Here is a 26802-nt window from a genome sequence, read left to right as displayed (position 1 = left end):
ATTCAAAATGGGATTATGGAGTAGCAGGATGAAATTCTTGTCTATGATAATTCTCAAAAAGGGTGTGAATTTTTGTGGGTTGTGTGGTTTATATATCATATTTTTTTAAATCTCATGTCACATATTTTATTCATGAATGTCTTTTAATGGGTTTGTTTAAATTTGGATATTTATGTTAGATCACTTAGAAATCTAAACTGAGGTCAATGAGTTTGTAACTACTTTATATTTTGTCCTTTCTGTAAAAAAAAAAAAAAAAAAAAAAAAAAAAAAAAAAAAAAAAAAAAAAAAAAGCTTCTATACACTGCACTTGATTGGTAGCTAGGTAATTTCATTATATCTAAACTAATTCTCTCAATACATGAACTGTGTGATTCATATTTAGCACTCTATATCATGGATAAAAGGCCGTGTAAAAGTTTGTCATCTCACTAGGGAAAGTTGCTTTCATGGAGTAGTAAGTTAAAGTCAGTCACTACATGGTCACTCATTGTTTAAGCTGACATCAAAAAACTGTAGTGCATGCTTCGTATACATACATGTATAGATACACTTTGGTAGTAAGGAACTAGCAAGAATAGTTGTGTTGGGTAACATTAATTGGCAATGGTTATCACTCGTATTGCAGGATCGTACTACCTCGTTGACTCGGGGTACCAATAGGCAGTGCATTTCTCCCCCCACACAAGTCTACACGCTACCATGCCCAAGAGTTTCGAGGTGCAAACCGGCAGCCTAGTACCCCACAAGAGTTGTTCAATCATAGGCATTCCTCATTGCGGATGGTGATTGAACGATGCTTTGGCGTCTTGAAGGCGAGGTTCCCGATCTTGACTGGAATGCACTCCTTCTCTATCTCTAGACAACGGGTGATTGTGACTGCTTGCTGTGCACTGCACAATTTTATTCGCATGTATAACCGGGCGGATGAAATGTTCCATGTGTGGGAAGGATCATTTGTGCATAACAGCAACGGAAACTTAGCAGGAGTTGCACGCGTAGGCAGTGGGGGCACTGAAGAAGCTTTTAATTCTCGGGCACAACGAGCAATGTCGAAGTATCGTGATGTGATAACTGCTGCTATGTGGGCAGATTACATTATTCAATGATTGAGCTTTTTGGGCATTATTTTATTAAAATGTGGATGACATGGAACTTTGTATAAGTCTAGATGAAGATTACTGTGTTTTGTTGTTGTTATAGGTTTGTATAACGGGGTAGTGAGCCTCTTTAATTTGGACTGTAGCAGCTCTTACTGTTGTTTTTGGTGAACTTAATGGCTGCCCATGAAGCTGGATTGTCAACATATATTAGTCACTTTTTGAATGGCTTTCACACAATTACACTACTCTCCCTCTTTTTGAAAAGCTAGATTCTATTTTGTCCCAAATACATATATCCTTTATAGGATTTTAGTGATAATACTTGTTACATTTGTTTATGTTCAAAGAAAATTTACAAAAAAAAAAAAAAATCCTACTTAATTATGATCAATATTTTTGTCACAAAAACATTGAGTACATTATTATCAATTAAAAAAATTGTTTGCAAAAAATTAATTAGTTATTTTGCATCATCACCAAAAGTAAGAAGAATGATTTTCAAATGAAAAGATAAAATATCAAATAATAGAAACTTAAAAACAAATATGCATTAATTGATATTTAAACATAAGAAATACCTCACTTATATTAATTGACTTAGGCGAATATTGAGCCAGTTTTGCTAATAAGAGGGGAGGGCTGCTTAATTGGTTTGCCGAGGGTTGCAAAGGGACTGGTGTGTTTTGTGTGTGTATGTGAAAATGTATTATGCCTGACCCCAGTGGTAAAGAATTGTAACTGAATACATGCTTTGTGTTTATGACATCTTTTTCGTTTTTCTCCTTTTTGTAGGTATCACTGCTCCATGAATCAAAGTTAATGCTTTGTTGGCTCTCTTTTCTGGTTACTATAAAAATATGATTAGCTATTGTCAATGTGGTTGGAGAGAGGATGGGTAGCCTTGGATCAACAGATAATAATGGATTATTATTATTAATAAGAACTTCTTGGGTTATTTCCCAGCCTCATGATTGATGATTATGTAATGTACTGTTCTTTAATTTCTATGAATTAAACTTATTTATTATACTAAAGAATATATTGCGGGCTTAGTTACATTTTTTTCATTCCTTCGGATATCTCAGCATCATCATTTGCGAGTACGACAGAGAAGCTAAGCGTAAGTGGATATAGAGGTAATATCCTGACAATGAATGACCTATATTCAAGTATATATACTTACTATCATCAATAATAACTTTGTCAAATAATTACTATCATCAATAGAAGAGAATTGTAACTTACAATTCTCCTATGTTCCAATAAATTATCAGTACTATAAAAGTACCATTAAGCCAATAACATACTATTGTAAGAATCAAGAGTCAGCCCGATACATATTGTATACACTAGCAAAATGGATGACTCAAGATTGTCTAAAAATATTACACAGTGCATCAAGTTCAAAAGGAGTTAGTAGTACATAATAAGATAATATGATTACATAGTAGGAATTAACACATCATCATAACAGTTTGGTTTACAACATCGTCATAGTTAGCAGTAGTGCAAGCGCGGTGAAAAACAAACACCAAGCAATGAACCTAATCTTCACCATTTTCTTTGGTTGGTCTAAGGGGTGGACCTTGTCATGTATGACCCTCAATTCCTCTCGCAATACACATAGCTCTTCTTGTAGTTGCTGGAAATCCTCCGCATATGACAATGGCGTCTTCAAGGGAATACACCATTGAAAAAACCGACATGTGTCCTTTGGGCAACATTGGAAAAGCCTGTACCGGTTCTCATTTCGCTTATCCGAAATCTTCACACTTGCTTTCAAGCCACAAAAACAGTTGCAATTTCGGAACCGAAGGCCATCGTCAATATCGTCATGCATTGTGTCTGACATCTGCAAGAAGAAGCCACAAGCCTACTCATTTACACATTACAAAACGTAATCAACACTATTAAACAACCATTTGAACATGCTATCCATTCATGCAACAAACACTATAGTAACATATCCAAGCAGCCCAATTGAGGAATCCATGTCGTTACTACTGATTAGTCCGATTTTTTTTTTTGTTACTTAATAAACATTGTAGCTAAGACCTAATTGAACCCATTCTACATTTTAGCACCTTTTATATATATATATATATATATATAGACAACGCAATCACAGGAAGGTTAATTTTTTTTTTCCCTAATCAACAACATTATCATTCAACAAGCGAAACAAAGGCTGTCAGCTTTACAAGCATCAGCAATCACTGCTGGGATACAATACATATTGAAACAACATGCTCCACAACATCTAAATGCAAACTTTGCAGCCACATGGGCAGCAGTATTGCAACATCTCCTAACACAACTAAACTTACAATTCAGAAACAGTTTACGCAGATCAAGTATATTACTAATAGTAGTAGCAATGGACCAATCAGGCTGCATTGCCTGTGTGGTTAGGGAATGAAAACAGTACTTAGCATCAGCTCACAGGAAGGTTATTCAAAGAGATTCCCTTATTATACACACCTGACTCGGGAATGTGGGGGCAACTAAGAATTAAGATGGATATAATTACTCTAATATTTTGGTAAACAGAAGCTATTATGGCTACAAACTTTCAAAATTTTTTCTAGCACAACCACTGTTCACAGAACCCAAACAGAGAAAACCGACAGTACTGAAATCTACAAATCAGCCTCAAAGAGACATCATATCAAGTTGAACGTGTATACTATATTAAATGAAAAACCAAAAACAGTAGATTTTGTGCATTATTCATTAATTCTATATGCAGGTATTAGCCAAACATTGAGAGTACCAATTACCAACAATAAAAAGCTACAATCTTGATACATTATAATGAGGAAATCAACATTGGCAATAAATAAAAACAGGTTGTTTTGTATATGACAAAGTAAGGAGAAACGAATCATGAGGTAAAATCCGTGCAAAAAGTAGATGTTGTGCATCTTTGTATGTGCAGCCATCGCTAAGCAGTATTCTATATGCTGAGCATTAGCTAAACAAAAGAACACTAGATGCTGAGCATTATTCTATATGCAGCAAACAGCCAAACAAGGAGTCCTAACTATAAAAAGCTACAATTAACATGAAGTTTTGAATACAGCATATGACATAAAGAATCAAAACAATTAACACAGAGAGAGCTATAAAGGAAAACCAACCAAACAGGCTCCAAACCTCACAAAACCTTTGTTTTGCTCACTATAATTGAGGAACACATTATATCCATCATATCCAAATTGAATTCAACATAATTCAGTAAAACCTGTCACAAATTCATGAGTAATTAAACTACACCCAATCAACTAAAACTAACAGTACAAATTCACAAATGAAACTAATAATCAGCTACGGAGAATTTCATATTAGCTTAAAAATCACACTCAAAAGACTCTCAAATTTCAAACAGCAAGCAAGTAACATTGGAGTTTGGTTGCTGTGAAGCCCTACGAAAAACCACAACAAATTATTAATATATAGAGTTCTCAAATTTGTTAGAATTTTTATTTTTTATTTTTTGTTTAATCTTCCGACGCTTTCTTGGCAACCAAACAAAGTGTTAAGAAAAATGGAAAATCGACTGGGTTGTAAATCAAAAATTGTTTCAACAGCAAAAGATTTTGAGAAAACCCTTCTACATTTCGAGAATGTATGGCGTGTATATTTGGATTGTAAATCAACTATTCTCTCAACAGCAAACAAAGAACTGGAAAAATGGGTTTTCCCGATTGGTGAGGAAAAACAAGGAAAAAAAACAAAAAACAAAAAACACAAACAAGTGGAGACATCTGAGTGAAGAAGGAAATGTTCAATCTTTACACAAAAACCCATTGACAAGCAAGGTGAAAGTGAGATTCGAACCTGGATCTTCGAGTGATGGGTCGGCGGCGACAAAAGCTCAATCTCGGGCTCGATCTTCGAATGTTGACGGTGGAGATGAGATATGACGACCGTGAAGCCCAGCCGTGGATCTTCTTTGGCGTCAATGGAGATGAAGACGGCGTGGGTTTGGCTTTTTGGTGGATCTTCTTTGGCGTCAATGGAGATGAGGACGGCGTGGGTTTGGCTTTTTGGTGGAGATAAGATACGACGACCGTGAAGCCTAGCCGTGGATCTTCTTTGGCGTCAATGGAGATGAGGACGGCGTGGGTTTGGCTTTTTGGGTTTCTGCTCTGAGGGAAGACTGAAGAGAAAGGGATAAAGATGGAAAGAAATGGGATAAAGAAGGGATAAAAAAGGGATTACAAATTTGTTATTTAATACGGGTCAGCTTTTTTTATCAAACAAAACATACATACCAAACACATATTTTACATTTTTTGAACACTGAAAAATATTGTTTAAACTATGATACCAAACACATTTTTTTGTTTTATTCACACTAAAAACACGATGTTCAACAACACTTTTTAAACCACAATTTTCACATATTTTTAAACAACAATTTTTGAAAACTATAACCAAACGGGCCCTAGGTCTTTTTGTGTTTTTCAGATTCAAGTGTGGTACCTTGATGCAATTGTAATTAATGGCTGAGATTAAAAGTTGAAAAAACAACTTTCAATCTCAACCATTAAATAAAATATATTAAAAGAGAGTTAAAAAGTTAAAAAAAAAAGAGTAAAAAATGTAAAAAAAATACATACGACAGTACACCTGATCTCAGTTTGTCTTTCTTCTCTCACCATTTTTCTTTTCTTCTTTTTTATGTGGTGCTTTGTTTTTCTTCCTTTTATTTTTCTTTATACGTCGCCTAAGCTGATAGGAGAGGAGCAAGCGAAAGCCACATCAAGAAAGGAAATCGAAGATTGTGTTGCCGAGCTAAAGACTATGAAAATCTCTTCTTCTTAACTCAGACAATCATCTTAGGTGAAATTGTGGCTCATGAGACTTCACCAGATTATGGTGTGTGATTTTTTATTATTTATTTATTTATTTGAGATTATGAAGCAAATAGTTTTTATATTTTGCTTACCCTTTCTATTTTCTAAAAACACTTTTCTGGGAAATACAATTTTTTTTGCTTTGCTTTCAGTCTATCATTCTTGCTTGTGGTATGTGTTTTATTAATTTGGATCTAAAATTAGTTCAACAAGATGATTCTTCTTCTAAAATATAATAACAAAACCAATATTTTTTTTTTTAACGGTGGGTTCACTTTTAGTATTTTCATTTTGTGATTTTGGTTGTTTTGTATTTTGATTTCGGTGGGTGTGATTTGATTTGTGATTTGGTAGGCTTCTAGGTTTTTGTTGCGAATTGATTTTGGCTGGGTTTTGGCCGTGGTGGTCGTCGTGATTTGATTTTGGCTGGGTTTCGGCAGTGGTGCGTGGTTGGAGGTGATGAGCTTGAAAAGCTCCGGCTATGGAGGTTTAGAAGGAGAGCTTGGTGGTCAGCCATGGAGCACGGCGTGACGTGGGTTAAGGCAGAGAGAGGATGAGAGGGAAACAAGGTCGGCCCTAGACATTTTGGGGCCTAAAGTGAGAACTAAAAATGGGGTCTTTTTTATACTTATATATTAATTAAATTAATGTTTATTTAATATTTTTATATTATGTTTTTCATCATTATTTTCATTTTCTTCTAAATTATTTTGAAATTCATTATCAAGATTTGTTGTATTGCAAAATTGAACACCATTTTCTTCTAAATTATTTTGGTGAATTTCTTGCTCATTTGTGATATTTTCATCTAAATTTTGTGTTATATTTTGTTTATTACTAATAACAAATTTATCCATTGATCATTTTTTAGACTCAATTAATTTTTATTCTTTTTTTTTTCTTTTTTAAGTTTTTCATATCCAAATGCATATTTTCTAGTAGACATTTCTAATCAAACAATATATTTATAAAGACTAAAAATAAAAAAATAAATAACTTTCAAGTGTAGAGTAAATGAGAAATAAAACCCGATTTATCTATACTACAATTTAAGGGGTTACACTTGTTTGGACTATATTTTTTTTTTGTTCCAAAATACCTCTACAGCCTATGTTTAAGTAGAGACAAAAGTAAAGGATAGTCCGGTAAAAATATATGTTTAACTTGTACTAAAACATTGCCTACAAAATAGGACCACTTTTTTTATGGTTTTCAAATCCATTTATAAAAAAAAAATAAATAAATAAAACAAACACACGTTTGTTTGTAAATATATCTGCCATTATAATTGATAAAAATAAAAAATAAAAAACACACACATCTGCCGTTATTGCAAAAAAAAAAAAAAAATTCAATTACCTTTATTAAAAAAAAGAGAGTCTATTATTCAAACTTCTCTATTTCCCATGTTTCACGTTTTCACGTTCTTTTTCAGGTGTTTTTTTTTTTTTTTTTTTAACTCTCATTACCATCTCCATTCTAATTGCATCGTTTAAATTGTTAATGATGTTGATTTCAAGAGTCTGTCATTTCCTCCGTCAATTTGCGAAATCTCTTATACTTTCAAGAGTGCTGGCAAGTTTGATCTCATTCCTATTTCCTATGATATTTGCTTTTGTTCCTTCTACTTTTATGAAATAATTTTATGGAGTCTAATTTGATCTAATACGTTTTGCATGCCATTTTGAATGAAAGGATTTTGGCTTCAAATTGGTGGATGAGGATGAATGGGCATTATCACTATTGGGAAACATGTACTAAAAGGTATGTTTGCACGGTTCAATCTATTCAAATTTTCTGTCAAAAATTTTCTTTTACTTTGTTTGGACCAAAAACTCTTGAGAAAGATAATAACATCCTTATTCCATTCACATTGTGGTTTGTAGATATGTGTTTCAACTGAAAGCACTATAAAGCGCCCTTGATAGATCGATGACTGATGCCAATCTAGGATTTTAGATTATAGCCAAACGAAAGTGTTAAGATTGCATGAACCCCAAGATTTTATGAAAAAGTTACCAAACTTTTACATTTCCTTTTCTTACTCATGTTTCACATTTGAGCCACTTAATTTTGAATGTGTAATTACATTTGAATCATGGAAAGCAACAATCAAATAATTGAATTATTTTTTGAATGTGTAATTACAATGTACCTATGGTGTTCCCTTCTTTCATTTTTATTTTATTTTATTTTTCAAATGAAAAGGGAAATTATTTATTTGTCAATTCCTAATCTTATATCTTTGCTTCTGTTTACCTTTGCATGTTTATTTTGGAAATTTTGACTTCTGCATATGTATGGTGGGTGATTTTTTTTTTAATTAAAAAAAAAAAAAAAAAAAACAAGATTTTATGCTACCGATGTTCTTTAACAAGTTAACTAGGACCCCTCATTCTTCAGGATTCTCCATATGTTACAGGGTAATTTTTGTTAGGAAGTTGGGCCACTTTAACAGAGAGATCTAAAAATGAAGTACGTGACAATATTGAACTGTTGCTTTATATTTTTCAATCACAAACCCAATTTGAACAATCTTCTACATTTTCAAATTCTAATTATATTAAGGTTTTCAAAATTTATCTATTAACATTCACATTAGAAGCAACACAAAATTTGGATGATATATAGGAGCACGTGTGATGAGGCTCTTTTTTATTTTTTGGTTTTAATGTTATAATTTTCTATTTATACCCAGTTGAAGTTTACATGTTTGTCCATTAATATTACACATTTGTGAATGATTGATATTACACATATAACATTTTTTTTTTTTTTGGTTAAATATTTCGTTGGTCACCACATGTATTTTGTAAGTAGTTTTATTGTTATGATTTCATTATGCATTTTCATTATATGCACTATTTATAAGATTTATTCAATGGATCTTTTTTTCCTCCCCCTATAGGTTAATACTAAATTATAGCATCATCTTCCAATTAATAACACGTTGATTAATACATAAACAAAATTGGCAAAAAATGATAATAATTACGGAATACTAGCTTCTGAGCACGAGCTCACGCGCGTGCTCAGAGGCTCTTCTATTTTTTGGGTAAGGGTTAATTTTGAGCATTTATTATAATTTGAGATTACTTTATTTTCCAATCACAAAAAAAAATCTAGGGGTGTGATGAAAAAATTATTTCACCTGCTAGATTTTGTGATATTTTTAATTTTTTCATCACACCCCTAGATTTTTTTTGTGATTGGAAAATAAAGTAATCCCAAATTATAATAAATGTTCAAAATTAACCTTTATCCAAAAAATAGAAGAGCCTATGAGCGCGTGCTCAGAAGCCAGTACAAAAAGTATTGTTGTAGTTTCACTAAATAATAACAATTTTTTAGAAATTTCAACCAATTAAGCACAAACATAACAAAAATTTAAACACAACCATAACATTGACACAAGACTTATTAATAAGACCCACCCACCAAAAAAAAAAAAAAAAAAAAACCTTAACTTAATGCCCAGTCCAGGGAGGGTCCAGCCAGCCATAATGATAAACTGATAAGTGATAAACAAAGTTACAAAACCAGCCAGGTACAGGGAGGGCCCAAATAAACAAAGTTATCTTAAGTTCTCTAACAAATAAAATGGAGTGCCCTGTGCCCAAATATTTATTATAATTTTATACCTGATTCCTGAACCTCAGAACCTGATACAGTGAGGTGAGCAGTTGAGACTTGAGAGAGGCGGAGAGCAGAGAATCAGAGAGAGGCGGAGAGCACAGACTAGAGTGAAAGGTAAAATTTTTAGGGTTTTGAGTGGATTTATTTGTTTTGATTTGTGATTGTTTTTTGGTTAATCTCTTAGACCGGATTTGTAGTTTATCTGTTTTTTTTTTTGGTGAATGATTTTGTTTAGAACCAATGTTTAATAGGATTTACCAAAATTTTTGTTTTTTTGGTTAAAAGGATGTGCCAGATTATTTTTGTAATTCATTTGAAACTAAATCCTCTACTACCCGGTTGGTTCTTTTCTAAAATTTTGGGACTTGGGGGCCTTAGGCAATTGCCTAACTCGCCTAAGGGAAGGGCCAAGTCACTTTATTAATTATGAACCAATGAATTTAATATGATCATTGTTTGGATCATGTCATCTATGAATGATCACCAAGAAATATGATCTGGGACAGTAATTGTAATTGTTTCATTCTAATTTCTGCCTAGTTTTTTTCTTAGTATAAAGCTAATATGTGGGTTTTCCTTTTTTATATGGAGAACAGTTAGCTACAATTAGAGCCAGCAAAGATAAACAATGGAACAATAACTGGTAGGAGTACTTTCAGCACAAACAATAGTTTCTATTAGTCCTTTACAAGATGCCCTTCAGAATAGCCCAAATCCGCCTTGTGAGTTCACATCCCGAGGTTTATGAACCGTGTGATGATTCATTTGCGCTAGTTGATGCGCTCCTGGCTGATAGGAATCACCTGTTAGAGCATCATCCTACGTTGTGCTTGGAAGTGGGTTGTGGTAGTGGTTATATTATTACTTCTCTAGCTCTCATTCTAGGACAGGAGGCTCCTGGGGTCCACTATATTGCTACTGATACCAACCCTCATGCTGTGAGGGTGACCAGCGAGACTCTAGAAGCACATGGTGTTCACGCAGAGTTGATAAACACTGACATCGCGTTAGGACTGGAGAAGCGTCTGGCTGGATTGGTTGATGTAATGGTTGTGAACCCACCGTATGTGCCAACCCCTGAAGATGAAGTAGGTCGTGAAGGGATTGCCTCATCTTGGGCAGGAGGGGAGAATGGCCGGAGCGTTATTGATAGGATATTGCCAATTGCTGACAATCTATTGTCAGACAAGGGTTGGTTGTACATGGTCACACTTACATGTAACAATCCCTCAGAGATATGCCTTCAAATGAGAGAGAGGGGATATGCTTCTAGAATTGTAGTCCAGAGATCAACAGAAGAAGAGAGTCTCCATGTTATCAAGTTCTGGCGGTATCTTGATGCTCAAGAAGATGGAAAGCAAATGGTGACGCCGAATAAGACTGCTCCTGCAAGGGGGGTTATGGAGTCCCTGTTCTCACAGTTTCCTCTATTGTCATCCTGGAGAAGCAACAGCAACCACAGTAGCTAATGAATGGGAAGGTAAAAGAGAGCACGTACGTGTGGTTGTCTGGATAAACTGCTGTTCTGTATCTCTATTTTATTTTTATATGATTCATTTGAGAGTTGCCCATTGTCTTTTTCCCTTCCAAGTATTCTTTGATTCAAGATTTGCTTAAAATGTTGACTAGCTTGTTTTGTATTTTTTATCAAAGTGAACATGGGCTGAACTGAACCATTGGGAGTCCTGGTCCTATGAATGATCGGTTACTTTGTACCCTGGTTTAGTTTTTAGAATACAATCTGTAAGGCTCTTGTCAATTGTTTTCTCAACCATTCATTTACCAACTTCTTTCTCTCTAAACTTCCTTTGTAATTGTGAAAAATTATCCTTTACTGATAGAAGTGTCTAGTCTATTGACTACACAATTTTTCTTTGCCTTCAGTGATTAACTTTCTTCTTTTCTTTTAATGTTGGAAGATTTGTTGTCATTTGTTCCATTAAGTTCCCTGACTGACTTTAAAGCTTAGGTTTTACTGGATCAGTTTAGTATCTGGTAGATCTCAGGCTCTCTAAATTTCTTGTGAAGTAACTGTACTATTATCCAGTCTAAAGGCATGTTGACATTATATTTGGTCTAATCTGTAGGACATCATATTCTTAAATATTATTAATTGCTTTGTTTTGCTTTTTATTTGCCTTTTGTTTCTGTTTCTAACCTTTTTGGGCACCCTTGATGGTATATATCTTTATGATAAAATCTCATTTCAAAAACCATGTAATCTAATTTTCAGGTTTTAGGTTTTCAACATCCTATTCCAGGGCTTCCAGTCCTGCCTGTGAACTATTTGAAGAGCTTTATGAATTCATCAGTCTCTGCAGTGGGGGACTGTAGAGCTTCTTTTATCTAAAACCTTCCGGACCCCAGTTTCCAAAAAAAACCGATGCAGCAGTGTGGTTCAAGTTCCAACTGGTTGCGAAAATAAGCATATTGGGCTCATTTTTTCAGTATAAAATGGTTTCTCCCAAGTTCCTTAATTGCACTTTAGGTTTTGAATTTCCAGTTCTGTAAACCATTAGATTTCCTCATTTTGAGCTTAATGATCTTTATGATTTAACAATCCTTTGTTCACATAGCATACCCAGTACAGAATTTCTTTAAGATGTTATTATATATGTTAAGGATTTCTCATCATAAAATCATTTTTATGTGATGTTGATTTGATAAAAGCAAACTGCAGACTTCAGTTCACTCTACCCTCAAAGTGGAACAGTGGTCACTCACTGATAGCTAACAATTATTGCTTATCAAATGTCTTTTACATCTAGTTATTTACATATCCTGAAGAACTAAGAAGACAAAATATGAAGCCGGCAATACAAAACGTGATGAACTGCAAATGTTTTTGCTGAAAATATGTTAATGTGTTTTTATTTTTTATTTTTGTTTGGACCATAGCATACTTCACCGCACTGATCTGCAGTTCAACGGTCCATATTCCACTCCCTAGCTGAAATTAGAACTGAATCCAAAGCCAACTGAGCTTGAATGCGGAGTTTAGCCCTTGTCAACATACTGATTGTGATGAGAATGTAACTAATGAAACAAACATTATAATGTTATATTCTTCGGATTTCTTGAATCTAATATTACAAGAATAGAACATTATGCAAACCAAACGCTCCCTAAGAATCTAAGTTCGATTGAAATTTTTTATCTATAATGTACTATTTTTGTTATGGTGAGCAGCGCATTCAACTTGCTCAAGTGCTAGAACAATGACAATCAAGTCTTATCAGTACTTCATTCACTAAAAGAATTAAATTAAGTTTGGTTCGGTATCTGAGCAAACTCAAAATAGTAGAAATATGAGAGAATACTGAATTTGCATACGTCCAAAACCATCCTTGCGAATGCTGACCAGAGCATGGTATAGGAAGTCAAAATAGGAAATTCTATTTTGGTCCTAATCTGATTATCTACATGTGTTATATTTTGATTTTTAAGGACTATATAAAAGAGCTTTCCCGCGAATGTTACTGAAAAATGGTCAAGAGCATTTTGATTTCCAATTTTGTAAATTTTCTGAAAAACATAGTAGGTCCTAGGTAGTGGTAAAAAATGAAAAAGATGAAAAAGGTTTTTCCAAACTATTGGTCTCCTCTTCCTTTGTGAGTTTCAACTAGTTTTGTTAATAAAGTTTCTTACTATCACAAAAGAAATATTTTAAATTTTAAATCTGAGAATTTATATTATTTAATAAGGTAATAATATTATATAAAGTGTTCCTTTCATAAAATATGATCTCGCTATTACATTATATATATTACATATAATTTTTTCTTTTGATTGAACTATTACATTATATTGAAAATTTATAAAGAGATAAAAAATAGTATGGACATTTTATTTATATTTTGAAGAAATACTTTTGGAGGAAATAAAATAAAACGGATAAGTTAAATTTTAAATCCCCCCAGCCAAACAAGACTTTCCCGCATTTCAACACTATAAAGTGGTTTTAACTTTTAAGCGCCACAACTCAGTGAGCTCGCAAATTCTACACACACACACTCTCTCTCTCTCTCTCTCTCAAATCCAAACACTGTTTCTTTGTGAGAGCGAGCTTTCAATCAAAAGAGTGAAAATGGAAGTGGGTCGGTTGCCCATATCAGCATCACAGAGAGGCAAACTGATAGCAGCAGGCTATACAACTCTCTCTTCTTTTTCTTCGCTCTCTCCCTCCCACCTTGCCAGAGGTTACATCTTTCTCTTTTGCTTTTTTGGAAAAATGGTCATTTTTTGTATGTGTGATATTGTTGATCTTCATATCAAAATTTCTGGCTTTGACTCGCTTTTGGTCTCTTACCAGTTACTGATGCACCTCGCTAAGTGTTTGATGTAATTATTCTCTCAGTTTGTTCCTGTAAAGTTTAGTTCACGGGTTCTAATTTATGATTTAATAGAACCCAGTTGCAGAACCAGATATTTATATTTCTTTTGAGATTATTGGCTACTTGTTACTACAGTTAATTGACCAAATAACATTGCATAAAGTAATTTTAGTATGGTTGGATATTCGCGTGTGATTCGTGTGAATAGAAGTCTCGTGTGGAGAAAAAGAAAAGAAACTTGAAGAAATTTTTTGGGATAGATACAATAGGATTTAAACGCCATTGGGTTTCTTTTTTGAGTTAGTAGGATTAAATACTAAGTCCCTTGTTCAATGACTAGATATTTTACTAGTTGAGTTAACTCGAACCGTAAGAACTTGAAGAATTGATATAACATAATTGGGCACTAACCCATAAATTGAATCCTATGCCAATACTAATATTTTTAAATATAGAAGATACTAACATTGCCAATTATATAGTCTGCACACCCAACTTAATATTTCATGTTTTGTGGGTTCGAAGAGAAGAGGAGGCCACAGTTACTGGAGTTTCAGTTTCACTATGCTGGCACAGTAGATTGTTTCCATCCAAGACATGTTAAGGCCCCCACTATATTATTTGTGGTTCCCTCACTATTTCTTTTCCTTGGAAGAGAATTTGGGGTGTTAAGGCCCGTAAGATGGTGTCTTTTTGTTTTGTTTTGTGGACAGCAGTGTGGGGTTGGATTCTCACAATTGATAATCTTGTTAAGAGGGGTTTTACCCTAGTCAACCGGTGTTGTACGTGTCGGTGTTGTGAGGAATCGGTGGATCATCTTTTGCTACATTGTGAGTTTGCTCTTGCGCTATCGAGTGTAGTGTTTTAGATGTTTAGGGTTCAATGAGTGATGCTGGAGAGGGTCATCTCTCTTCTGTTTGGTTGTCAAAACTGGTTGGGGAAACATTCCTCGAATGTTTGGAATTTGGTGCCAGGGTATCTGATGTGGTTAGTGTGGAAGGAATGAAATGGCCGCACTTTTGAGGATGTTGAGAGACCTTTTGATTATTTGAAGTCCTTGCTAATTAGGACCCTATTTGATTGGTCTCGAGGTTGGGATTTTACACATTGTACTTCTATTATTGATTTCCCAGCACTCGTTTAGTTTCTCATTTTGATTTGGTTGTAATTGTTTTAGATACTTTGTGTTCATCATTGTGAACATAGAGTTCTTGTTTCTTTATCAATAAATTTTATATATATATATATATATTTATTTATTTATTTATACATAAAAGACTGCTTCCATCCAAGACAATAACAGACCCTTTGTAATTAGAATTGATCACCATATTTTTCCATTTGCTTAAAGTAAACCATATTCTCTCAATAAATTCATTTAGGAATCACCCTGATAGTTTTCTTTGTTACTTTTGTGCTAGCTTTAAATGTCATGTCTGTGTTTTTCTCACATGAATCAGCTTCCTCCATTTCTTTAATGTGTTAGATTAATGTATTCTAACATTTCTTTTTTCTAAGACAGATCTAAAAATTTCGGATAATGAGGCTGCTGAAATTATGAGGGTTGCATCACATAGTCATAGGTTGGATGGGTCAGCAGGAGGTTGTGGTACTGTTAATGGTATGTATTCTCTCCATCATATGTCATTATTTAAGTCTTTCATTTAAAAAATTGAAGACTTTTCTGGAACAATCTTAGGAAGTTTTAATGAGAGACCTCAGACACTGTGATACCATCATACAGGACACTTATGTTGTGCTCCCTGAAGATGCTCTCTGCTAGCCCAAATCTTGATACTTGTCAACATAGCATGCTATATGGTTGAATCTCTATACTTGCCAATATAGCATTCTATTGTGTCAATATCAAATTGTGTACCTTCTTTGTTTACAGTCATCTCTTACAAATAATGTAACTTCTTATTCAAAAATGCTACACACTCAAGTGCACGCACACTTTATACTATTTTCAGTTCTGCTTAGTGTATTCAAGTGTAATAAGATCTACTGTCCTCTTGTGTGAATAATTTAGTTAGGTTATACTTTTAGTGAGATGCCATTTCTTGATCATTTTGTACTTTTGTATTGGAAATTACTTTGAGAATGGTTGTATTTTCTCGTTGTTCATCTCTCTACCAAGAGAAAGAAAGAGAGACTTGGAAAATTAATCTTTGTTGAAATCATGCAGCCTTCTAATTTGGTTGAAGCAATTTTATTATTGTGAAGTGATCTACTTTTGTTTCAGTATCATCAATTTGGTTAGTAAAATAATCTATTGAACCCTTCTTCTTTCTCTTCTCTTCTCTCTTTCACTCCCCCTATGAAAAAAGAAAATTGAGCCAAGGCTATAAGTCTCACTGGATTGCCATTTTCTTTCTATTTAGGAATCTTTCTACCTACAGTTATTATTATTATTATTTTCTTTTCATTTTGTGCAGGTGCGCAAACTGCTTGGGATATGCTCCATGAGGAGGAGATGTTTCCACGCATCACTACATCTTGTGAGGATCTGAATAACATCCTTGGTGGGGGAATAAATTGCAAAGAAGTTACTGAAATTGGTTAGTTTTTCTTTTTTCCTAATTGAGATCCACGCAACATTGTTCCCCGTCCCCCCAAAAAATTCAATAAATTAAAATAAAAAGTACATGCTATGTTGTTATAATCATTGATTTACATGTTTTCTGCACTTTGTTTATTAGCATAAATACTTGACAAGTTTTATTTTGGTGAGGAGATGATGTTTTTTGTTGTTTTTATTGTTTAGGTGGAGTTCCAGGCATTGGTAAAACACAGCTGGGGTATGGATCATCATTATTCTTTTTTCCTTGTGGGCATTTTTTTGGCAGTTAATGTTTACTTAAATTTACAGGATTCAACTTGCTATCAATGTTCAAATTCCAGTTGATTATGGTGGCTTAGGAGGAAAGGCAATATATATAGGTAAGTTCCTTGAATTCATAACTGTTCCTCACTGACCATTTGATGCACTTCTCCAACTGCTTTTCATATTTTTGACTTTGTGAAGCTTAGATACAGAAGGCAGCTTCATGGTCGAACGTGCTTTACAAATTGCTGAAGCATGCATAGAAGACATGTCAGAATGTGGTGGCCTTTTGCGGAAGGATTTTCAAGCTTGCCAACTTAAAACGCACCCCAACAATATCTTGGAAAACATATTCTATTTCCGAGTCTGCAGTTACACTGAGCAAATTGCTCTTATAAATTACTTAGACAAGTTCATCTCAGAGCATAAAGATGTGGGTACTTCTTATTAGCTTATTAATTTTGTCCCTTGCTTTAGTGTTTGTCTGTGTGTGAAGTGGTTGCATGCTGGTGTATAAATTTATATGTTTTTGGTGTTAATTTTTTTTATTACTAAAATTTATTTCAGGTAAAGATTGTTATTGTTGATAGTGTTACTTTCCACTTCCGCCAAGATTTTGATGACATGGCCCTCAGGACTCGATTACTAAGCGGAATGGCTTTAAAGCTGATGAAACTCGCAAAAGATTTTAGTTTGGCGGTAAGAATTAATTTGGTCTCTTTGTAGGATTTAACATTGTAAACTTTTGGCAAACTTGCTTTTGCCAATTCAAGTAGAGATTTGAATGCAATAGAACCAACTTGTATTTCTCAGGTTCACTTTTGTAATTAGGGTCTTTACCGGCAATATCTGACCATTATTTTTCTTGTTCTAATATTTTATGTTATTTTCTGCAGGTTGTTTTGTTGAATCAGGTGACCACCAAGTATATAGATGGTTCATTTCAATTAACTCTTGCACTGGGTAAGTATTTTCTCACTTAGCTCCCACCACCTTCCTGAATTCGTAGTTTGCATAGTCAATAGTTTACTTCCCATTGCCACTTGCCCTTTTTTAAGAGTTGTTTCATCTTGCTGGGCAGGTGATAGCTGGTCACATTCGTGCACAAATCGAGTCATTTTATACTGGAATGGCAATGAACGATATGCATACATTGACAAGTCACCCTCCCTCCGATCAGCATCTGCACCATATTCTGTGACCTCTAAAGGTATTAGGAATTCTGCTTCAAACTGTAAGCGCATCAAAATGATGTGAGACTTAGTGTGAGATACAACTTAAAACTCCAACATCAGCACCATAGGTAAGTTGTTAAAATAGATTAATGCTTGATCATTTAAGATAATTACAGCAACTAATATATTTTATTTGTCAGTTTGGTTTAGCTTAATTTTTATCTTAAAAAAGAATGTACAGAAGTCTCACATTTTTCAAACTATAGCTGTAATTTTTGTTCAGCTTATTTTTAAGCAAAGTAGTAAACCAATGAATATAAGCTATACCAATCGATCACTTTCAACAGCTTTGGAGTTGTGTTATTTCGAGTTGAAGTGCTTTTAATTAAATTTTATACTTGCTTTGCATAAATATAAATAAATGAGCCTATATGGGTCTCAGTTCAGGTGGTAACTGAGTGAGTTGAAAATAAATCAAGTCTTAGGTTCAAGTTCTATCAATAAATTAAATAATTAAATAGAAAATAAAAATGTCAATTCAAAATTGCGTGGACTGCCTAGCATACAAACAAATAGCTACTGTCACGCGTATTACCAAAAAAGACAAAATAAAAAAGTTCATAAAAAAAAAGAGAAAATTTAGGATGCGAAAATTGTAAATATATAATTTCACTTTCAAAATCTAACATCAAACCGAGTCAACAAAAAGTAACTGCTTTTATTTTATATTATCATATAAGTATTTATATTTATATCTATATAATAATATAAAATAAAGGCAGTTACTTTTTGTTGACTATGTTTAATGTTAGATTTTGAAAGTTAACATTTATAAGCAGTTATTTTAAGAATAATGTTAGAAATATAAATTATTTTGTAAACTGTTGATAAGTGATTATTGGTAAATGAAAAAAATGATATTAATGGTGAGCCTAGATGAAAATCAATAAAAGGTTGCCCACATCAACATTTTGTAAAAATATTTTAAAATAGTTTATGGTTGTCGCATTACTCTTACTTTGTATATTGTAATCTTTTCTAAATTTATAAATAGTGTTAGATTGAATTAGTTTAAATTAATTGGAAATTGTCTTTTTGGACAAAATAATCCAATACTAAACAAATTCTTATAAAATTAGATTGTATATTTTCTAAATAAATTTTAATTAAATTAAGTAAATTATTTTCTACAAATTCTCTATTTTGATTTTTGATTTATTAATATTTATTGATTAAAAATATTATATATAAACACTGTTTTATTCTATGCATTACGCATTTTAGCTATTAATATAAGTATAGAATGGAGGAAGAGAATTAATTTTTTTTTAAAAAGATTTATGATGTAACTACCTAACATTTGTCCTTCTAAATAATATTCAATGTAATGGTAGTTTAAGTAATGGTGTTAGTGTTTGACAAGATCCACGAATACGACACAAATGGATACGGGTTTTTATGGTAATTTAATTTTGAGAGTGGAATTTGGCCTTATTAAGCTTTACTTATGGTACCGCTCCTTTTCTCTAATAGGGTCTCACAGTCAAGAATGGTTTTTAGACTTTAAACAACTCTAATTTTAGAGGAAACATGTGTAAGAAACTTAGTGGATGGTGTGCACATGTCACACGTGTAACATGTCAGCCGCTTGAAGATTAATTAATTATGAGCTATGGGTCACTATGGGGTTGAAGTTTGAATGACAAGGACCAATTTTTCGCAACCAACTTTGAAAATTTTTATGGTTTTGGAACAAATCTTCAACTCAAAGCAATCTTATTGTTCTTAACTGTTCCTCCACCAAACTCCCTAACCTTCTATCTTTTCAACAACCCACCGCTCCTTGGCAAAAAAATTGAAAAAAAAATGGAGCAATAAAATAAGCATGTGGATCTATTGCAAACAGTAATGAGATCATAATTTGATATCAATCTATTTTTAAAAAAAATTCTGCCAATCATTCATGAGATTCAACCATCACAAAAAAAAATCAACACGGGCCTTAAGGATCTTGATTCTATAATTCATTTCATCCAATCGTTTGAAATAGTTTATTTTCATTGACTTAAACTTTAAAAATGAACAAATCTTTAAAATGTTGTTAGTAAACTAAATAAGTTGATAAATTGAATAATCAGCAAGATCAGATATGAGTCTCAACCTGTAAAATACAATTGAAGACATAATGAAGCCTACCATGAAAATAGAATTTGTCATATAATAGTAAAATCAAAATGCAACGTTTCTTTCCTATACATTTATAGAATATTGTATATAACTGTTATATAAAAGATACTAATTTAAGACTTCAAAGGTTGGATTTAGTCGTTGTTTGGTGGCAAAGATATTCTTTCTATCTTTTTCTTTTTCTATTTTTATGGCATATTTCTTAATCTGGGAACTGTGCTTTTATAAAATGTGGCATGAACTAGCTCGTTTTTTGGATTAAGCGAACCAAAATTGAGGAATATATATATAGCCCCCTCAACAAAAAGAAAAGGAAATACTAGAAAAGCAATAATCTTAATACTTTATAATATAATAATCATTAAAAAAAAAAAAAAAAGCCATAATAAATCGGCATTTGCTTGTAAAGAACAAAAGCCAGCGGCCTTTGGATGGTATAAGAAGTCAATTATAGAAAGAGGCAAGAAAAGCCATTTTTGACTAGACTGCAAAGATTTATAGTTTATTATTACAATTTCCGAAGCAGTCACGTAGTGTAGATAATATCAACATGTACAACTACCTACCAAGCACCACTATACTTTTTGCTATACATACATCCATGTTGACCGTCGTCCTCCTTGAGTACCAAATATATAAAAATAAAAACGTCACCACCAGTCGTTCTGGTGTAGAATTTGTAAATACAACCACAACCACAACCACACCACGCAAGTAAATAAGCATATTCTCTCACCTTCTTCTCTCATATTCCTTCATCTCTCAAATCTGCGCATTCAATAAATCTACTACTACAGCCCATTTGCACAATGAATAATAATTATCTTTAATTTAAAATAAATAATTTAATCTTTCAATAAAAAAAATATTTAAAGAATAATGTTACTGATACAATGTTTTTCCTAACAATTGAGTTAACACCTATTTTTACTGATTTTGTAAGTTTTATTTAGTTTAGCCGGTAAAATTTGGAGAAATTTTACGTTCACAATATTTTTACAACAAATCTTATGTGACACAAGTTGTTACTTACTGTTACTAATGGGTAACAAAGTAATTTCAGTTGTAAATTCAAATTAAAAACCTATAACAACCTGACAATTAGGATTTATTATGAAAATATTGTGAACGTAGTACCTCATTTTATTGAAAATTCTTAGAAACTTTCAGAGCACGGAATAATGGTGTTCCCTCCTCTCACATTTACAGTGGACCCCACCATGAATTTAATTATTAGACCTTATTATGAATGTGATAGGAGGAAGCACCATTCTCTGTATTTCTGGAGTACTTAAAAATTACTCCTCATTTTATTGTCATTGAATAAAAGAGCTACGTTGCCTGCATCAAATACTAGTTAGTGTCTCGATCCAATTTTTTTGTGAAATGATATGTTTACAATATTTTTACAACAAATCTTAAATGACAGGTTGTTACTGGTTGCTATTATTAGGGTAAAAAAATAATCTTAGTGTTAGTTTCAAATTTAAACCAATAACAACTAACCACATGTGATTTGTTGTAAAAATATTATAGACGTAACATTTTTTTTTTTTTTTTACCTTATATTTTACTTTTTCATTTATTCAATGATTAAATAAAAGAACTGAGCTTTCACCAACCCCAGTTTTTTTTTCTTTTTTGAAACACACCAACCCCAAGTTTAAACTTTCAACATTAAACCCAAAAAAAATAAATAAATAAAGTAAATCCAAAATAACACCCATCTAAAAAAGAATAAAACGAAAGGCAGGCATTTCCTACCCACAGTCAATGGCTGCGATTGTTTTTCCAACTCAATCTATCGGTCAGCTCTCTCTAACTTTCATCACAGCATTTTTTTTTTTCCATGACATGTTAGATGAGATAGCATAAATCACCACACACCTCGGACTCTCCATCATTAGCTCCTCTCTCTCTCTCTCTCTCTCTGAAAATCTCTCTCTTCTTCGAGGTTGAGCCATGGCTTCCTCTACATCTCTGACCCTATCCCAAGCTCTCTTGGCCCGCGCCACCTCTCTCCACCACGGCTCCACCCAATCCTCCACCGACCGCGTCTCCCTCTCCACTTTCACCGGTCTCAAATCCTCCTCCTCCACCACCCCGCTCATCTCCTCCTCCCGCCGCGCCGCCAACCGCCGATGCGCTTCCCTGCCCGGCCCGACCCGTGCCCGACCGGGCGTAGTCAAGGCCGTTTCCGTCGAGACCGCGGTGGACCAGGCAGCCGACACCGCATTGGTGGAGAAGTCGATCAACACGATCCGGTTCCTCGCGATCGACGCCGTCGAGAAGGCGAATTCGGGTCACCCGGGCCTGCCCATGGGCTGCGCCCCGATGGGGCACGTGTTGTACGACGAGGTCATGAGGTACAACCCGAAGAACCCGTACTGGTTCAACCGTGACCGCTTCGTCCTCTCCGCGGGTCACGGTTGTATGCTACAGTACGCTCTTCTTCACCTCGCTGGCTACGACAGCGTCCAGGTGTGCCCTCCTCATTGGACTGTCTTTTCTCTTTTTTTCTCTCTTTTCGTCCGTCATTTTAGCACTCTCTCATGAATAAATTAGTTAGTTACTAAGAGAGATGACGTCGGTCATATTTTTATAATTTTATAATAAATCTTACGTAGTTAGTTGTGATTGAATCAAATTTGAATATGATATTAAGATTATTTTTTTACCTAAAAATAACAATTATTAATGACATTTAGAATTTGTCGTAAAAATATAATAGATATATCGTTAGGTAGAAACCATTACTGGTTTAACTAACTTGGCACTTCGTCCGACAACAAAAGACTTTACCGGATACCAATATGTTTTTTTTTTTAATAATTTTTTGAAAAACCCAAAACTAATTTTATTTTTGGATCTCAAATTTAGCAAATAACCTATAGTTAGTTAGTTGTTATTTAATTAATTTTGATTTGATAATCAGGAAGAAGACTTGAAGGGTTTCAGACAGTGGGGAAGCAAGACCCCTGGACACCCTGAGAATTTTGAGACACCTGGTGTTGAAGTCACAACTGGTTATAACTATAAACCTTTGTCTTAGTTAAGGTTTTTGTTAATTAAATTTACTTTTAGATGCTTATAGTTTTTAATTATATGCAGGTCCTCTTGGGCAGGGTATTGCCAATGCTGTTGGTTTGGCTCTTGCTGAGAAACACTTGGCTGCTCGTTTCAACAAGCCCGACAGTGAGATCGTTGATCATTACACGTAATAATGATGAATTCACTATCTATTAGATCTTGTAGCCACTTAATTTGCTGTGCCTTAATGTTGTTTGATTTAGAGGTGTTGGGTTTTTGGTTTGTGTAGATATGCTATATTGGGAGATGGTTGTCAAATGGAGGGGATTTCGAATGAAGCCTGTTCGCTTGCTGGACACTGGGGGCTTGGGAAGTTGATTGCTTTCTATGATGATAACCACATTTCTATTGATGGTGACACCGAGATTGCATTCACCGAGAGTGTTGACAAACGTTTTGAGGGTCTTGGGTGGCACGTTATTTGGGTGAAGAATGGAAACACTGGCTATGATGAAATTCGTGCTGCTATTAAGGAAGCTAAGGCTGTGACAGACAAGCCCACTTTGATCAAGGTTCGATGTTTATTGATATGTAGATTCTTATGTTAGACTTAGGTGTTTGGTATAGAACATAAATGATTCTTGCTTGACATATGGCTATAAAGATTATACCCAATACATAAAGCTCCCACTACTGTGGGTTTTGGGAGAGGTGATTGTTAGACATATGGGTATGTATTGATTTATTATATTTACAAGTTTGAATAAGTTTAATGTTTCATTAATAATTTCAACCAACTACAGTTTTTAAAACTTAGTCAAAGATGGTGCGGATTTATAATAGCAGATGCTAAGAGGATATTTGTGGAAGTTTGAGACAGGATGTGTTGCCTCATGCACGCCCTTTCTTTTCCTTTAAAAGATATACTTCTGAATTTAGCAATCTATAAGTCACTCTAGTGATATAATGAAGTTATTCTTTGTTTAAGTTCCTCCCAAGAACATCCTCAAGTATTTGGGATTGGTGTACTCTGGCTTCAGGTTATGACTATGTCTTTCATTTACATTTTTGCAGGTGACTACAACCATTGGTTTTGGGTCTCCAAACAAGGCAAACTCATACAGTGTACATGGAAGTGCTCTGGGTGCCAAGGAAGTCGATGCCACTAGGAAGAACCTTGGATGGCCATTTGAGCCTTTCCATGTGCCAGAGGATGTTAAAAAGTGAGGACACGTATAATTGGGTATCATTATTTGTGTTGCTACTAAGATTGATTTGATATTGAACAATTGTTTGGCCTTTCCCAGGCATTGGAGTCGCCATGTCCCCAAGGGTTATGCTCTTGAAGCTGAATGGAATGCCAAGTTTGCTGAATATGAGAAGAAGTACAAGGAGGAGGCTGCAGAGCTCAAGTCTATTGCTAATGGTGAACTACCTGTTGGCTGGGAGAAAGCCCTTCCTGTGAGTAGCTGTTGAGCAAATTAATTGCTCTTGATTGACCTTTGAATGTTTGCTTGCTTGCTTGCTTATGCTACATTTAAGCTATTCTATAATGAGCATGAATGTACCTCTGGAAACTACTCTAAACAACATTTGACTACACAATTAAACCTTTTTTTTCTATCTTTTTTCTTTCAATCCCTACATTGTCCTCGATGTTGGGCATACAACTCTTGAAGAGTCTAGCAAACCACCTGGCTGTCATGTAGACAAGCCTCTTTTTACCATTAAGTTTTAGATATGACTTATATAGATGATCTCATATGGTTTTATTTTATTGCTATTTTCAGACATACACTCCGGAGAGCCCAGCTGATGCCACCAGAAATCTGTCTCAGCAATGCCTTAATGCACTAGCAAAGGTTCTCCCCGGTCTCCTAGGTGGTAGTGCGGATCTTGCATCTTCCAACATGACATTGCTGAAAATGTTTGGGGACTTCCAAAAGGACACCCCAGAAGAGCGCAATGTTAGGTTTGGTGTTAGAGAGCATGGCATGGGAGCCATTTGCAATGGCATTGCCCTTCACAGCCCTGGTCTGATTCCATACTGTGCTACTTTTTTTGTTTTCACCGACTACATGAGAGCAGCTATCAGGATTTCTGCCTTATCTGAAGCCGGAGTTATCTACGTTATGACCCATGATTCAATTGGGCTTGGAGAAGATGGCCCAACCCATCAGCCAATAGAGCACATTGCAAGTTTCCGGGCAATGCCCAACATATTGATGCTCCGCCCAGCTGATGGAAATGAGACTGCTGGAGCATACAAGGTTGCAGTTCTTAACAGGAAGAGACCCTCTATCCTTGCCCTTTCTCGGCAAAAGCTGAAACAACTTCCTGGAACTTCCATCGAAGGAGTTGAAAAGGGAGGCTACATTATTTCAGACAATTCTTCTGGTAACAAGCCAGATGTTATTTTGATTGGAACTGGTTCTGAATTGGAAATTGCTGCTCAAGCTGCAGAGGAACTAAGAAAGGAAGGCAAGGCTGTTAGAGTTGTCTCGTTCATCTCTTGGGAACTCTTTGATGAGCAATCAGATGCCTACAAGGAAAGTGTTTTGCCAGCAGCTGTGTCAGCTAGGGTTAGCATCGAGGCTGGATCAACATTTGGGTGGGAGAAAATTGTTGGAAGCAAAGGTAAGGCGATAGGTATTGACCGGTTTGGCGCAAGTGCTCCAGCTGGAAAAATATACAAGGAGTATGGTCTTACTGCAGAGGCTGTTATTGCAGCAGCTAAGGAACTTTCTTAGGCTTGGTTTGTTCGTCTGTCACGAAAACTTGCCATTTGGCAATTGGGTTTGGGTTGGGAATTTCAATGAGGAAACCATTCCCTAGAGATCTGTTTTGCAACACGGTCTCTTCTACTACAATAAAAGGCAAGATTAAATTTTCTTCTGTTGTTATGATTCCCCAGTGGAGCATATAGATCAAAGAGAGAGTAGGGTTTAATGAATTTTCATGAATTTGTAACAACTCTTGGACATGTCTTGAGTTTTGTAATTTTATGTGGTTGATTTTAACGAGCTTCTTCATACTTCATAAACCTCTGTCACTGTCTTCATTATTAGTTGTTTTAGCTTTTGGAGCAATCGGATCATCTTTATGAATATTTGAAATCGTTTTTGGTTCATATGACGGTTTAAATTGTTTATCTCGAATGAACATATCAAATTTGGTAGCCCATTATGTATGTTTAATTTCCCACCTCCAAAAAAAAAAATCATCTTCAATTCTTTCAAAGTTGATCGGATTGGACAAACTAAACACAAATGGATGGGTGGTTGAAATGAGGCTGTCCCCACCAAAAAAATATATGTTTTTGTGTATCAAATTGTGGATGGATAATTCATAATTGTTTCAAGCCATTCAATAAAAGTAGGGTAATCCATTTCCCTTCCTACATTGGGATATGGGACCCAATAATAAGTTAAGAAGTGAATGAAGCTTAGCCTAGTTAATTTTGGAGTATTGCCCAACTTTTGCGTTTTGAGGGTCCACTTTGTTTGCAGGGAAGGGAAGATATTGACCCATCGATAAGTTTGTGGTTGTTGAAGCTCCCGTCATCAGCTTACCTATCCATATTGTCTTCTACTACCACCAAAAGTTCCTGCAAATGTATAGGTTAGTAATAAAACTCACACTCTCTAC

General features: G+C 34.5%; 3 protein-coding genes across 6 annotated transcripts; all 3 read left to right on the top strand.

The window, feature by feature from the left end:
• Positions 1–9549: 9549 nt before the first annotated feature.
• Positions 9550–12848, top strand: LOC126697127 (uncharacterized). 4 transcript variants are annotated; one of them, XM_050393984.1, is made up of 3 exons: positions 9550–9715; positions 10198–11081; positions 12500–12848. In XM_050393984.1, exon 2 carries the CDS (start codon positions 10294–10296, stop codon positions 11068–11070), a length of 777 nt encoding a protein of 258 aa, XP_050249941.1. In that variant the 5' UTR covers positions 9550–9715; positions 10198–10293; the 3' UTR covers positions 11071–11081; positions 12500–12848. The 4 variants fall into 4 exon arrangements, with proteins under 4 accessions (XP_050249941.1, XP_050249939.1, XP_050249940.1 ...); XM_050393982.1 differs by lacking the exon at positions 12500–12848 and adding an exon at positions 11835–12292; XM_050393983.1 differs by lacking the exon at positions 12500–12848 and adding an exon at positions 11835–12292 and having other exon boundaries at positions 10198–11095.
• Positions 12849–13570: 722 nt separating this feature from the next.
• On the top strand, positions 13571–18283 carry LOC126697125 (DNA repair protein RAD51 homolog 3). The gene is made up of 9 exons (XM_050393978.1): positions 13571–13800; positions 15458–15556; positions 16374–16496; positions 16703–16736; positions 16808–16878; positions 16969–17195; positions 17330–17461; positions 17659–17725; positions 17844–18283. The coding sequence occupies exons 1-9, from the start codon at positions 13689–13691 to the stop codon at positions 18017–18019; spliced, it is 1041 nt and encodes a 346-aa protein (XP_050249935.1). The 5' UTR covers positions 13571–13688; the 3' UTR covers positions 18020–18283.
• A 3710-nt stretch (positions 18284–21993) lies between these two features.
• On the top strand, positions 21994–26197 carry LOC126697120 (transketolase, chloroplastic). Its single transcript, XM_050393967.1, has 7 exons — positions 21994–22605; positions 23060–23150; positions 23236–23341; positions 23444–23726; positions 24229–24377; positions 24462–24615; positions 24945–26197. The coding sequence occupies exons 1-7, from the start codon at positions 22087–22089 to the stop codon at positions 25902–25904; spliced, it is 2262 nt and encodes a 753-aa protein (XP_050249924.1). The 5' UTR covers positions 21994–22086; the 3' UTR covers positions 25905–26197.
• Positions 26198–26802: the final 605 nt, after the last annotated feature.

Source organism: Quercus robur, chromosome 8 (assembly GCF_932294415.1).
Source record: "Quercus robur chromosome 8, dhQueRobu3.1, whole genome shotgun sequence".
In the NCBI taxonomy this organism is placed as follows: Eukaryota; Viridiplantae; Streptophyta; class Magnoliopsida; order Fagales; family Fagaceae; genus Quercus; species Quercus robur.
The sequence above is the reverse complement of the archived record's forward strand: the minus strand, read 5'-3'. Positions and strand labels throughout refer to the sequence as shown.

Bases quoted from the DNA above. Each gene is read 5' to 3' on its own strand.
- LOC126697125 (XM_050393978.1), top strand. From the start codon at position 13,689: ATGGAAGTGGGTCGGTTGCCCATATCAGCATCACAGAGAGGCAAACTG. The intron at 15,557-16,373 runs GTATGTATTCTC...CATTTTGTGCAG, and splicing joins AGGTTGTGGTACTGTTAATG to GTGCGCAAACTGCTTGGGAT. The intron at 16,497-16,702 runs GTTAGTTTTTCT...TTTATTGTTTAG, and splicing joins CAAAGAAGTTACTGAAATTG to GTGGAGTTCCAGGCATTGGT.
- LOC126697127 (XM_050393984.1), top strand. From the start codon at position 10,294: ATGCCCTTCAGAATAGCCCAAATCCGCCTTGTGAGTTCACATCCCGAG.
- LOC126697120 (XM_050393967.1), top strand. From the start codon at position 22,087: ATGGCTTCCTCTACATCTCTGACCCTATCCCAAGCTCTCTTGGCCCGC. The intron at 23,342-23,443 runs GTAATAATGATG...TGGTTTGTGTAG, and splicing joins GAGATCGTTGATCATTACAC to ATATGCTATATTGGGAGATG. The intron at 24,378-24,461 runs GTGAGGACACGT...GGCCTTTCCCAG, and splicing joins GTGCCAGAGGATGTTAAAAA to GCATTGGAGTCGCCATGTCC.